The 15039-nt window shown below is 35.8% G+C and overlaps 1 protein-coding gene across 5 annotated transcripts in view; it reads right to left on the bottom strand.

Annotated features, from left to right (window-relative positions):
- SEMA3A (semaphorin 3A) overlaps positions 1-15039 on the bottom strand; it is a 329677-nt gene that overhangs the window by 46470 nt on the left and 268168 nt on the right. For all 5 annotated transcript variants that reach the window (XM_066981865.1, XM_066981753.1, XM_066981908.1 and 2 more), the window contains one exon: positions 14814-14933. In XM_066981865.1, the coding sequence (XP_066837966.1) occupies positions 14814-14933 (120 nt within the window). The remainder of the gene's footprint in view (positions 1-14813; positions 14934-15039) is intronic.

Genomic DNA, 15039 nt, shown 5'->3' with positions numbered 1-15039 from the left:
TGAGATAGCAAAGTTTTGAAAAGTTTTACCTCTTGCACAACTCTGTAAGAAAATTGTTCTCTTCAAACTCTATTTAATTGTTATGTACTTTTATTTTGTAAAAGCAACCCCTGTTTTTTATTGTTATTATTATTCATGTGTGCTACAAATTCTTCCTTCACTACCTTAAAAAAAAATAAAAATAAAAATTTGAAGCTCATACAATGTTACACCAAGAAGGTTTTCATTCTTAAAAGTCACAGTAATTATACCAAATATTTCTGAAATGCAGTCTGAAAAAAATATATATATTTGTTTTAAATCAAATAAATGAATGTAAATTGTAATGTAAGGAATGGTTTCTACCAGCAGAGGTCTGGGAAAAAACAAAAACAACTACAAAAGTAAAGCTGAAAAATATGTCAAATATGGAGCAGAACTGAATATTAATAATGAAAACCCATTTGTACAGTGTTGGGGAAAAAGCTTATGACTCGCTAATCCATGTAAAATATCTCATATGAACATTTTGTACCTTTCCCTCCCATGGAGCTTTTTGTGTCTTTCATGGAAGCTCCTTCAGAAAAACAGAAGGAAACAGAGACTGGAGAGATGGGTGACTGAAGAGAGCCGTGCTCTGTGACTGACAGCATTCACAGTGTAATACACTATCATAGAGATCAGGAAATATAAAATACAAGGAATAACTGTTTGTTTGTGTGCGTGTGTGTCTGGTTTGGGAATTATCAGATCCAATAGTGGCAGTTTTACTTACTGGGCCTGTCACTGCGATATCAAGAAATCACTGGCCAAAAATCACTGCCAGTTCAATATCAAGAAATCACTTAAAGCATACTGGTAATTCTAAACAAGGCAAGCTATAGACCTCCCATTTTTTTCAGTCATATTTGGTACATCTAATTTTTTCTAAGGTGCAAGCATGGCTTTCTTTATGTACATGTTTGTACTGAATACTATAAATCATTGGTTTTAAAACTTGCTTGCATAGTTCCATGCTAGTTTTGGAGCTTGTCTATCAGATGTTTCTGTACATTTCTTCTGTCTTATTGTAAAAGTCACAGAAAGTACGTTAGAAATCAAGATTCGTGATTTTGACAGAAGGCAGTTCCTTTTGTTTCTTTCACTATGCATTGATAAAATGATGTCACTATTTGTTTCTTTGTACTTCTGTACATCTTATGTCAGTGCATAAAATGAATAAAAGAGACATTTAGTTGACTGCTGCAAAACTCTATGTTTGTCTGCTGTTCAAATTCCTATTCTTTAAAAACTTAATATTTCCTACTGTATACACCACAAAACTTAAGATCTTTTTCTCATGTCTTTATTCTACATACATCTCCTTCCTGCTTGCAAGGAACTGACAGTTTACAACCCTAAAAAGTTTTTTTGTTGTTGTTTTTTTATTATTATTATTATTATTATTATTATTTATTAGCTTTCTGGCGACTTGTTTAAGCTCCAGCAAAAATCCCTTGTAAATCTAATGCCCAGCATTTCCTACTTTGTTTGAAAGTTTCAGGGTTTGAGAACTCTGAATTGTACCTACAATTCTTCTATGCAAGAGCACTTCCCTCTGCACAAATGTTTTATGTCCACAGAGGGCCTAGTTCAATCCAGAAACATTCAGTGGAACATTTTTACTATTTATCAGAGAACTTGTATTTTCTCAAATAGTAGTAAAAGAATCAATAAACACCAATCGTCAGATATATGGCAATATTCACAGTTAATGTATTAGCACTGGAGGTTTGCAAATATTTCATAAGTGTGGAATGAATGGACAAAATATATAATCCAGTCTTTAAAATAACTTGTCTTCTGTTTTCATGAATACTGACCTGAAAAAGAGCTTGGTCCCTGAAAGGTTGTCCAGTTTCTTCTTATACCAACTCATCTAATAAAATCTTCCTACAAAATGTGATGCACTTATCTGAACAGAAAACTTTACAAACTTACCAACAGGAAATTAAATTTATACATAAAAAAAATATGTTAAAAATAATATTTTCTATAACCTATGAATCTGATAAAAATGCAGGGCAGCCTATCTCTTTAAAAGGTAAATCAGAAAGGGAACTATTTTTTTCCTTCATTTACTTAGTATGCTTGTGGAAGCCCTAAAGAGACCAGGAACATTAAATTCTGTTGGATGCCATACAGGAATTGTTGGTCCCAAATATTTGGAATTTAACATTTATTTTAAAAATGGGTAATTTTCTTTGAGAACACTACGGAACATCTCACCTTCTTAACATGTGAAACATTCTGTCCATAGCCACCAGTGATATGGATCATAAAATTAAGAAAAAAAGAGCTCACAAAGGTATATTAGCTTGCAGTTCAGTTTTGGTGGCTTACTTTCAGCAAGCTTTAGGATACTGAAATTTCCAGAGAATTTTTGAGATTCTTAAAACCATTGTTACCATATTTCAATAGTATAGTCTTTTATCTGTTCATTATCACATTGTATGAGGCATTCATTGAATACACGTGAATACATGAGTGAGTACCTTGATGGTTTTTAAACATTATCATAAACATTTTTTCTTCCCTTTTTTACTGTGTAGTATGTAAAACAACCTGTCTTACATGATTATTAGAAAATCAAATCTAACATCTATCCAAAAAGGGTACTTTGATATACGGCAATGGAATTCAATGGAAGAGCAAGGCATGGGATACTTTTGACACCACTTTGAAAACTAAAAGCTAGGCATTAACACCTAAAGTAAGTAATTTATTATGCTCTACAGATCAGTAGGAAAAATACACTTTGGCACTACAGCAAAATGGGGTATTCAGGATCTAGTGCTCTGACAAAAAAACAAAACAAAACAAAACAAAAACTTAAAGGCTTTTTTTTTTTTTGGTGATCTGTTCATCATATCTGAGAACTGTGATTCTGTAAGTAACGTACTTGGGGCTACTTTATTTTATTTGTTATTTGGTCAAACATGTTAGCTTTACAAATGAAAAACAGGTATCCATTTGTCTCTCCCTTTTGTCCTTCTCCCTTCTTGTTCTCTGTTCCTTACACCACTGTCATGAATAAGGCTCTAAGGGCTAGATTATGCTCATGGTGACATCTGTTTTACCCTTTTGTTTTACAGGTGTTGCCTGGTGGAACCTGGGGAGGAACCCAGTGAAGTGGCTGGAGGACTATCCCGGACACACCGGGTTTGCAGAACTAAATAAAGAAAAAGAATCACTAAAATCTTTTGTATCAATTAAAATATTGGAAAAAAAAATCTGCTGAGAAATTACATGTCAAATTTAAAAAATATACTTTTGTAACTAGGTGGTTTTGTTCTTCTATTGAAAGGTTATATAGAAATATAAGGATGTCTTACAGGTACAGCACAAAACAGGTTTTCAAGATATAAAATTTGATATATCATAGTATTTCATAAATAATGAAACTATAAAGTCTGCAATGAATTTACAAATGTGAATTTAATTACAACAGATCCTCTAGCTACATTTCTTGATCTTGCATGCTCTGTGTCTGCCTAATCACAAAGTATTGTTTTAGGTCCAGTCCTACTCTAATAAAGTCAATAGCCTTAACTCTGTTAAATACAGAATAAGTAGGAATATATCCTTGAGAATGGACCTTAATATTGGGTTTGCCATTCTTTGCTAGTGTGACTCCTGAATTATGCTCATGAATTACCTGAATGTGTTATCATTTTATATACATTGATGTTTCCACTTTGTTGTAAAAATAGGCCTTTAATATAAGACAGTACTTAGCAATCTAGTACCAGCCATCAGTTTGATATCAGCCGTGACATTATTTAATTTTCAGAATCACAGAGGTTAAAGCTCACTGAACTATAAACAGTTGGAAACATGGAGTGTAATCCCAAGGCACAGCTCTGCACAAGCTGTAATTTAAATCATATTGCATGCTAAGCTGAAAAGGCAGTGCAGGTCCCAGAGGGCATGAATAAATCTGCAGTCACTGATTTGCCACACACATTTGTGTTGGGATTCTGTAACTGTGCAAATGTGATGTCTTCCTTTAGTGCAGAGGACCTGTCATCTACTGAGATTTGTAATTAAATAACCCAAAGAACAAAAGCAATTACTTAGCCTTACAAGCATTCAGACTGGAATTTACACGATTTCATGAACAAAGAGAAGGGGAAGTTGTGGAGACAGAGAGAAAGGGAGGCTTTGAGTCTGCAACATAATTCAGCTGTGTCTAATGCTAGCTGAGGGTTTAATGTATAGACCAGGTATTCAAATACCTGGCTTACTTTGAACTAATAATTCCTTCATCAGAAACTCCACTCTGAAGTGGATGTTTGCCCATCTAAAGAGCCAATTATGTTTCCAGCTGGCTACATGCCACATCAGGTGCTGGCTTTGAGCAATCAGTTGTGTTAATTGCAAGCAACACTGAGTGCCTTTTGGGACAAGCAATTCACGGTTCAGGAATGTTAGTGTAAAGGGAGTTAGGTTCAGCCCATTACCAAGAACAAATCACAAAGTCTGCATAAGTTGCAAATTAATAGTTGTAATTTTATGGAATGGGTGAAAGAGGTTGGAACAGAGTAAGATGCTGTATCCTGACATCAATTGCTCTGCCAAGTGTACTGAGCATCTCATCTACTTGATGGGTTGGTTGGTGCTTTTCAGCTCAGCTGCTCTGTCCTCCCATTGGCCAAGTTCTATCAAGTATCCTGATCCAGGCCAACACAGCCAAGATATTGGGTGAAGAGAAAACTACATGAGCTGTCCATGAGTACAGTCTTCTCCATATTTGTTAGCATTTCCCTTCTTTCTATTTGACATGCTTGGAAAATAATAATAAAAATGTATATTTTTGCAATGATGTAAAGGAAATATTGTTAGAGCATAAATAACAGCAAATGCCATAAATGGATGTTGAAGTGCAGATTTATATAAAAGCAGATATTGAAGAAAGACAACAGATTATTAGTGACATGAGGCAAGAACTGCAGTGCGTAGGAATCAGTAGATCTATGTTGGCTGCAGTGAAGATATTCTAATTTATAATCAGCTAAAGATCTGACCTGTAGTTTTTTTTTTTTTTTTGTATCTAACTTTTGTCTCTGTACCTGAATAACAAGTTTTAATTAGTCTTTCTATTCACAAGAGTTGATTTCTAATACGCTTGCCCATGAGTTGCAGCACCAGCACTAGTTAAAAGAAACCTGCCCAAACACAGGAGGTGATGAATGGAAGCCTTGAGTTGAATCATTAGAGATAAAGAGAGTTTGTGTGTGGCAGGGAGGGGGAGGAACTGGTACAAACCTCAAAGTCTGCAGGTGCTTAGAAACAGCATGGAGGCTCAGGAAGTGTCTCTAACAGTCTTTAGAGTCTCAATCTCCGAAGTCCGACAAGACTGTATAAAGGAAACTTCTCAAAACAAAGCCATCTTATTTCTCCTTTTAACACAGACTAAAACATTGCCAAACACTTTGCGTCTGAAGCTGTGAATTTCATTAAATTCAATGCAACTTGCTTAACACTCTCCATTTTTGTATGGCTGAAACCTCTAATTCCACCCACCCCCCCTCCCCTCCCTCTCAGCCAGCATGCTCTAGTCACATCACACTTAACCTTTGCCTTGGCTTCTCAAAAAAGAATTTGTTTCACTCTATTCACAGCTTCAACAGTTTGGCAAACTGCACTTGAGTGCCGCACTGGGCCTTTATATTGAACACACTAATCTGATTGTTTTTCCACTCTACAAACTTTGGGTCAACAATCAAGCTGCTGCCAGAAACTAATTAATTTGCAAACAGGCCCCATTTTCACAGGGGGAGAGCTTTTGAAACCTATGTCAGCAGAGCTGGTCACACCATGGTGACATGCATTGTCATGGCATCCACTTTTCTGGGTAATTTTCCTCACTAATTTTTCACCACACACATGAACTCAAATTACCCAGTCAACAGTAAATCTCTATTGAATGCCCACCAAACTCTGAACGTGGTGGCCTGAGAAGAGGAAATTGGTATTGACAGGGTCAACACTCATTAAAATGATGGCTAGAGCTGAAGGAAAGAAAAAAGCACAAGAACGTACAAAAAAAAAAAAAATCAGATGTATGTCATATCTCAGTGAAGGGGGCTGTAACAGACCCATTCCCACTTTGTTTAAATCAATAAGCATTCTGCTGTATGATTCCCTACAACCAGATCTCTGCTTAACTTTTTTTAAAAAAAATACTGGCTAGTTACTTTAGTTAACAGGAAAGAAGGCAGAATTTGGTAGCTAAAAGTCACCATTTTCCAAGCATCAGAGCAATGACGAGCCCTCACAGAGATCTCAGGGATCATGGGAAACCTACTTCAGTTTGCAAAGCCTGTAACACACAGGTTTTGTCTTTGGCATCCTGCCACCTATTCTGAACTTTCCTTTTTCTAAATCTGATTTAGATCATTGTAAAAATAATAACTACAAATAAAACCATGTTGTGTAATTTAAAATGAAGCCTACACCAAAGGCAAAGCAAAGTGCATTCTTAGAACCTGAACATTACACCTGTCTTGGACAAATTACCTTTTTTTATTCCTCTTGATATTCATCTTCAGGGCAAGAATTTTCAATAAATATTGAATAATTCCTGACTATGAACTGATGAATGTAGATAGTGTTTATATTTATACTTATATGTTTAGACAGATATGGTTCTTTTAATCATATATTCACTGAAAGTAGTACAGAAAGCTTTCTAGCAGAAATTATTGACGCAGCTGCTACTGCATCAGTTACTTAGTTTGTCACCTTCCTTACGTAAACAGACCATTTCTTTACAAAGTTGTCCATTGACAACTGTACAAGTTATTCATTGAAACTAATGCATACAAATAATCCTTTCTTGTAAATAAATAAATAAATAAACAAACAAGAGACTACACAGTGGGAGACATGTAGGATGAGACTATGACTCCTGTTTTTACACATCTATAGCTGGAGGTGGCAGATTAAGTTTGTCCTTCTGTGTCTATAACAAGCAACTCACCTGGCTCATTAAAACTTGATTCTGACCACCCAAGCAGGGCATCCAATTTGCTTGGTACAGCTAGGTACACTGATTTATCCAGATCTAGGATTTGCCAGAGCTTGTTCTGTCTCATTTATCTAATTTCATCCTCAGAAAAGTCAGAGCATGGGTGAAAGAAAGGGCTATACTCCCAGGTCTCACCCTGACATGAGGCTCATCAGGAGTTACTGGGTTGTTGACCTCATAGTATATTCACCATTAACATAAAGATAAAAATAAATAATAATAATAATAAAATAGAAATAGAAATGGAAATAGAAACAGAAATAGAAATAGAAATAGAAATAGAAATAATAGAAATAGAAACAGAAATGAAATAGAAATAGAAATAGAAATAGAAATATAGAAATAGAAATAGAAATAGAAATAGAAATAGAAATAGAAATAGAAATAGAAATGAAATAAAAATAAAAATAAAAATAAAAATAAAAATAAAAATAAAAATAAAAATAAAAATAAAAAAATAAAAATAAAATAAAAATAAATAAAAATAAAAATAAAAATAAAAATAAAAATAAAAATAAAAAAATAAAAATAAAAATAAAAGCCAGTCTAAGACACAACACCAGTATATCAATTCAATGTACATGAGTAAGCACAGACCCCAAAGCTGGCAATCACGTCCTAGTCTCTGTTTAGAAAGAAACTGTGCAGTGATCTTTTTGAGACTGGGTTCATATCCCAGAGCGCTTGTTTGAGAGCTATAAGCTTCTTTCCTAAAACTGTACTATCTACAGCAGAAAAGCTTATCTGGTCTCCTCTGGAAACCACGCACAAAGCATTGAACTCTGAGCTTTCTCATTATTTTGATCATATATGCTCTGTAAGGAGGGTGAGTCACAGGACGAGTTACAAAAAAGCATGGTTTCTAATCTACACTCCCAGCTACATTTTTTTTTTTTTTTGGTGTGGATAATAAGGCTGACCAAGCTAAAACCCATAAATGAGAGCACAGTCAACCATGTGATATACACATATCCTATATCAGGTGTTACTGGACTAATGTGTATCCTAACTTCCCCAAGCATATTGGGGCTATAACTAAGACTAATACATTTATTGATGCAAGTCTTTTTGCCCCAGGTCACTTCCTCTGGAATGTCAGAAAGTTCTCAAAATTTATGGTCAGTCCAGAGGAACGTCCTCTTCTGCTTTTTATTTTTATTTATTATTATTAATAATAATAATAATAATAATTTTATTTTTATTTTTTTCCCATCCTTTTTTTCCACTCTAGCCTCAAAACCAATCTTTTCTATACTTCTACCAATTTTTCATACGTAAGTACAACAGAATCTCATCCACAGCACTTAAATTTAATGAAGAAAATGACCCAGACGTGACCATAACAAAAGAAAGAAAAGAAGGAAGGAAAAAAAAAAAAAGAGAGAAAAAGAAAGAAGGGAAAAAGAAAGGAAAAAAAAAGGTCTATTTGTTAGAAGGATTTAAAATAATTTCTTTAGGTCATTTGTTGGGATACAATCATTTTTCTTGTTGTTTTACCCACCACCTTCATGATCTTACTCACATCCAGAGGAACTGTAAAGCAACTGCCAATTCTGTAACTGCTACTTGGCCTCCAGTTTCCAACTCAAAGTTTCTCTTACTTTGTATACAGAAAAAGGTATCAGCTATCAGACAGAATGAGTCACCAGGTTTAACTACGTTAGTATCTTCTGATCAAATATTCATCTGGGCCTATGTCTCCCTGTGTTGTAACCATTTCAGGTTAGTGGCAGGATAAACATCAAGTAATAACAGTAAGAAAGAAGTGAAATTTTCTGCTTCCAGAAATTCTGCGTTTCTTCCAAGAGAAAAAGAATGAGGTGTAATAAAAAAGTACAGAGAAATGACTTGTTAGATTGCAATGAGAAAAGCAACTTAAAATTCATATCCAGACTCTCAGATTTAGATCTACAGACCTAAGGAACAAAAAACCCTGTAAATTGAGTTTGTATTCCATTCTGTTCACATTATTATGCCACCGTCACCATAGTTTCTGAGTACTTCCTAGCACTGTGTTAGGTGACATTAGCGTTTGTCACACATGGAATTTATCATTGTGCAATTATTTATTACTATTCTTAGCAATGAAGCTAATGGGAATGGGGGTGGGAGGGTATATTAAGTGAGAAACAAGACTTGCTTATATGGACATGTTTTGCTCCTACAAGGGTCAGAGTTTTTCATGCCTGTATAAGCAGTGGTGGGAAAGTGCAAGGCTTGGTTCCATGCTACAGCCTGTGTGATAGGAGATATCAGCTGGCTAATTTGGTTCAGAGATAGAAATGCATACTTTAAATGCAAGAGATCCTTGAAAAACAAACCTCACTGTTTTCACTGGTAAGACTGCCTAAATATTCCCATGTAAACTTATGTGAACACAGTCCTAGGGGAGACTTAGTCTATTTGCTCCAGTCCCTTGCGATGTCAGGCAAGCACACGATCTGAGAGCACATAAAATGTTATCAAAAGTTCCTCTTCAAACCTGCTAGGCTGCCTCACTGACTACTGATTTGAAAACCAAATTTATTCATATCCAGTTCATACCCAGATTTTTCAAATGTCCTTTATCTGGATAGTTCTTTTCTTGCTGGAGATTTGTGTTCGTAGCATCCGTCACATCTTTCCTCCTAGAATATCTCAAATACACTTTATGAAATAACCCCCAGATACTAGGATGGCTTAGTCATGTCTATGCTGTCCTATTAGTCATTTTCCATCACTGCTTACCTTTTCTGGCATGTATTTTATTGCTTTTTTTTATGTCTGGATTGGCAATGTGTAGGAGGTGGGTTGGAAAGTGGGAAACTAGGAAGATGTTTAGGGAGTGTTGCAGAAGAGAGAGGATATATAGGGATGGGGAAAGGGTTTGGTGTGGCTGACCAAAGAAAAATTATAGATCAAGGATGCAGTAAATGAACATATCTAAGCCTTGACAAGAGTAGTTGGAAGAGAACATATGTTAATTTCTGTAATTTTCTGTTAATTCTGTAATTTCTAAACAGTTTGACACATTTAATACATCCGTATTAGAGAGGAAAAAATCCTACAAACAACCTGAAATCTTGTCCTCTTGCCATACATTTCTCCATTGTGCAATGAATATACAATCAAAATTATGTGTACATGTTTCCAGTGTTGGGACATCCTACAAACTGCCATAAACGGAAACAACACACTGGTGGCTAAAATTCTGTATAAATGCCAGGAGAGTATCAAGTCCTTGTTTCCTGCCTTGGAGCCTGCGAAATTTAAGAGGGCATTTCTTTTTTTTTTTTTTTTTATTGAACAGTCGCTTGGCTTCTATAATTCTCAGCTGTTTATGTAACCGTAAAGTAAAGATTACCAAGGACAATAACTGCAGGGTACTAAGCGAAGCTACTACCCCACTTTAAAAATTAAGCCATGGAAAGTATGAAAAAAAAAAAAAAAATCATAGAGAAGGTTTAAACCCACAAAAAGCAAGGAAATTCCACACCAAGGCTGGAAATCCAGCCTGACATTTTCTCTTAACTCCAGGGCTAGTTAAGAAGGTCAGTGAAGCCAGTGTTCCCTCACTTTTTGGGGTGCAAACCAGACTCATAATACAACCTTAATGAGAATTTTGTGATTTCCTTTCCTCTCCAATCTTCTGCAGCCCAAGTCTGTTTTGATTCTAAAATAAATGTTTATGGTTATTCATTTTACAAAATGTTAACAATTTAAAGCCAGATCCCCTGTGCTCAGGTCAAGGAAGATGAGGACAGCTCCAAGCTTTCCTTCCGCTCCCCTAATCTTCAGCTTAAAAACGGTCTTCAGTGCACTGTTTTTGCATTGCTTAGAGTTTGCTTTGGTACACTGCACCACCAGTTCTGCCTTCTTGCCTCTAGTCATGCCCTCAGCCCTTGCATGAATGCTTCTGAGGCTGAAGAGATGGGAGCGGGTGATGTACAGCAAACTCTGCATTTAGCTCACTGGGGAACTCCCGGGTTCCAGGGAAAGCTGCTCCAACCTGCTCACACCTCCTACTCATCTTTGTTATTGCTGAAACAGTTCATAGAAACAGGACCTGATCTGCACTTTCTTGAAATAACACTGGATTCTGATGGCTCTGATAGCTGGAGGTAATGGCACATTTAAAGGAAAACATTTTTTGCCTATAGGCAGGACTCTGTAGGATACAACATCAAAGCCATTACTCCTTATAGTAAAGCTGGATAGGTTATATCTTTTTTTTTTTTTTTTAATTTCAAGATTTTTTTCCTGAGAGTCCGAAACTATTCTTGACCCTCATTGTGTCCAACCCAGACTGTCAAAGCTTTTTGTGCAGAGAAACTCCATGCACTTGCTCGAGGTGCCAATAACATCCAGGGTGAGCATGCACTTGGCTTATAACAAAGTGCATGATTCAGGCTGGGGCACTGAACTTTTCATATCCAAGATGATTTCCCTGAACATCAATATATTTTGCTGTGTTTTTGCAAATGTCTCCATGTCACATCTGGCCAACTCCGTATACTCCGTATCAATAATTAAATATACACTGCTACAGTGACTGATGTATGGTTCCCTACCTTCTAGATGAATGCCTCAACTGCTATAGAATCAGTCTCCCTTGCTTTATTTGGCTTTGTGACTGTTTAATTATTTATACAAAATGAAATGTCTTTACAAGCCTGACAGTGTTTAAAATTTTTAAAAGAATTAGAAGTATTTAAGAGCTGCTGGTCAGCACCTTCCCTTTGCCTGGGCACAGTTCAAAGCCCTCTTCCCAGCAACATTAGACTTGAGGTGGAACATGTCCAGCAAGTGACTGTGTGATGTCTGTAGGAACTCTCTGTTCATACTTAAATCTTAAAAACTTAATTACTGTTGTGCAATGTTGTCCAGTTCCAGATGACATTTAAATTCTAGAGAAAGTTTGTAAACATGTGCAAGTGTCTTCTCCTCTCCATTTTTGCTACCAAGCAGCTGTGTTTCCTGCACCCTGACCTTAGCCTTAATATGGGGAAAGCAGTTTCAAGTTTCTGTTCTGAATAAAGTAAACATTAGCAAGGACTTATAATCAGATGTCTCACCACCTAGCTATTAAGCTCCATTGGGATGAGAATTTCTCCTTGTAAATTTGATCAGAATTGCTGTCCTTATCAAGATTTCAGTGTAAGACCATTGGAATAGTGGTTTATAACCTGAGGCTAAGCACACTGTAGAAAGCAACTGGAATAATAATTCATGCCATTACTAAAAATGTATAAACGTCTACAAACTTAAGGTTCAAAACTAGTTTGTACAGATCTTTAAGAATGTAGAGTACATCTCATCCTTCAATATAAATATATTTCATTAGAAGTATATCCACTTTAAATATATGCAATCACAAATCTTCTTTTGTTTAATTACATTAAAAACAATGGCCAAAGTAAAACAAGTATATAGAAATTAAAAAACTAAAGGAATTACATGTCTGCAGAGCTTCCAACCCAGACAATTATCATTTATGGGTTTCCCCGTTAGATGCTGAAAGTAGGAATGCTGTGCAGAAAGGCTGCCAGGACCTTATCACTGAGAAATTAACACTGAAGTTTTAGAGCCTTTAATAGGAACATCGTAGTGCTGATTTTAAGCCAACCTTTCCCTATTAGGAATGTTACTTTATTAAGTTGCAAGGTAGAGACAGATTTCAAGAATGTACTTAAGGATCATTGTCTATTTATTAAATTATAGATAGCTATAGGAATAAATTCTAAAAGCCTTAGTCTGATTCTTGCATTTTAAAATTAGCATGAAACTTTCCATACAGGAATACAGTGCAAGAACTACACTTAGAGTTGAAAATCATCTTCACCATGTGTTATGGTAAATGCTGCTTTTCTACATTTATGCTTGTTTTGGATGATACTTAAATTTTAGAGTACTGGAGTTTTGTCGGCTCTTTATGTGAGAATGTCTTCTCCCCATCTTGAGCACAAAGCAGTTGTGGTTTCTACACTCTGTCAGATGTAACCTTAGTGCTAATTTGAGAAAAGCAGTTCTCACATTTAGTGCTGAAAGACTGATAACTGAATCCACAAAGGAATGACACATTTTCAGTGAAGAAGTACAGGAGCTGTGGACAATAGCTGTGCTTTCCCACTGCATAAATGCTCCTGACTCAGCTGTCATTGTGCAAATCTACTGCACAAAAGCAAATTTTGTTTGCATGATTGGACTCTATGTCACCATGACTATCAGAATGAAAATGGGTGTACTCTACCAGGTACCAAGCTAGATGGTTATGTCTGTAACCCTTGTACCTTAATGTCTCCCGAAGTACAGCTATCCTCTCTATTATTACAATAAAATAAACCAATGAACCATATTTCTGGGTTAATGGGCAAGTATGGACTGTAGTATTGAATTGTAATAGACCTGAATCTGTCCTCACAGTAGTCTGGGTGAGTTATGACCAAACTAAATTTAACAGAACAAAAGTCAGATTCATGCAACACATCATACTAAAAATATACATACATACACATACACACACACAGGTTTATCTGATACAAATATCCAATGTACATATATTTTTTTGTTTATCCAACCTACCATGAACTTTGCAATTTTAATTATGAGACTGATTGGCTACGTTACGGATCATACATAGAGCTAATATAATAACCAGTATGAAACAAAAAGTTCCAGATTGTAGCTAATAAGAAACTGTGTTGATAAAAGATTGTCTTCTGTTATACACTAAAATTTTTCACGAACACTTTGCACTGAATTGCAAAACCACATAAAAAAACCCAGACCTCAGCACAGACATAAATATAGCCAGAAGTGAAAAATATCTTAGCACAAAATATTCTGTGAATTCAAAAACAGAAGTGCAAGTCTGGCAGATGCAAGCAGCATGTACAGCAAAAGTGGCTAGTCAAGTCTTTAAAATTAAAATATAAATTAACTCAGACTAACTACAACTAGTATTACTGGCTCACTTAAATCAAATGTCAGCCTTTTCAAATGATGAATACTCATTTCCAAAATGTTCATCGTTCTGGTATAGTTAATGCCAAGCATAAAACCACTTAAGTTAGTGAAAATTTGACTCCAGTAGAGCTCGGATAGAGTAATCAAATATATTTTAAAGCATTTTGGTACATGAAGTCAAAAACAGGTTTTCACTGATACTCTCCCTCTCCTCCCATACACACAAACAAGCAACTACAGGCTTGTTAGTAATATCCATACAATAATGTACGCTTTTTTATTGTGTTAAACTGTTGAATATTTTGAAACTCAACACCTTGGAATACCTAGGACTCCTTTCACTTTTTCCAAACTACTGACATTTCTGGCCCACTCATAAAACTGTTGATTCACTTTCTGCTGGACTTTGGTGGGCGGTGTCAGATTCCTTTCAATCCACTCAAAAATTGAAGTCTATACAGAGCACAGTCCTGTCCAGGGCTCTGTAGCTACTTTGTGTTGACGTGTGGCTGATGCCTCCACAAGCCTTGAGCTTCTGTCCAACTTGCACCCTACAGCAATCTGCTGCTGTGTCTTAATTGTGTTAGCTGTAGCTTCTATATATGTTTTAAATTGAATAACACTCCACAAATCTCAATGTAATTAAAACAAAAATGTTTCTTTATAAATCACTTTTGATTAGTTTAACTGGTTTAAGACAAAATTCTGCTCCAAATAGAAGAAGGGTGTATATGTCACAGATGTTGCTGGAATGAAGCTGTGTGCTAGTCTTTAATGGCTAGATGAATGTAACTGGATAAATGTACGTTTTACATACCATTTAGCCACCGGGAGTCATGCTGCTCTGTTCTGATTGGATGATGATGCCCCAGAGTTCGGAAAATGGCAAAGTCTCTGCCCATGAAGTCTGCTGCTGTGCCAGAGTACAATTCTCCATCTGTGGGAGGATGTAATTGTAAGCAACATTTCTCAATTTTCCAGTCATGTTAAGTCAGAGAAAGTTGTCAGTCCTGTGTTTATATTACACTAATAGGGGTAATGAG

Source organism: Anser cygnoides, chromosome 1 (genome assembly GCF_040182565.1).
Source record: "Anser cygnoides isolate HZ-2024a breed goose chromosome 1, Taihu_goose_T2T_genome, whole genome shotgun sequence".
Classification (NCBI taxonomy): Eukaryota; Metazoa; Chordata; class Aves; order Anseriformes; family Anatidae; genus Anser; species Anser cygnoides.
This window is presented reverse-complemented; position numbering and strand designations above follow the sequence as displayed.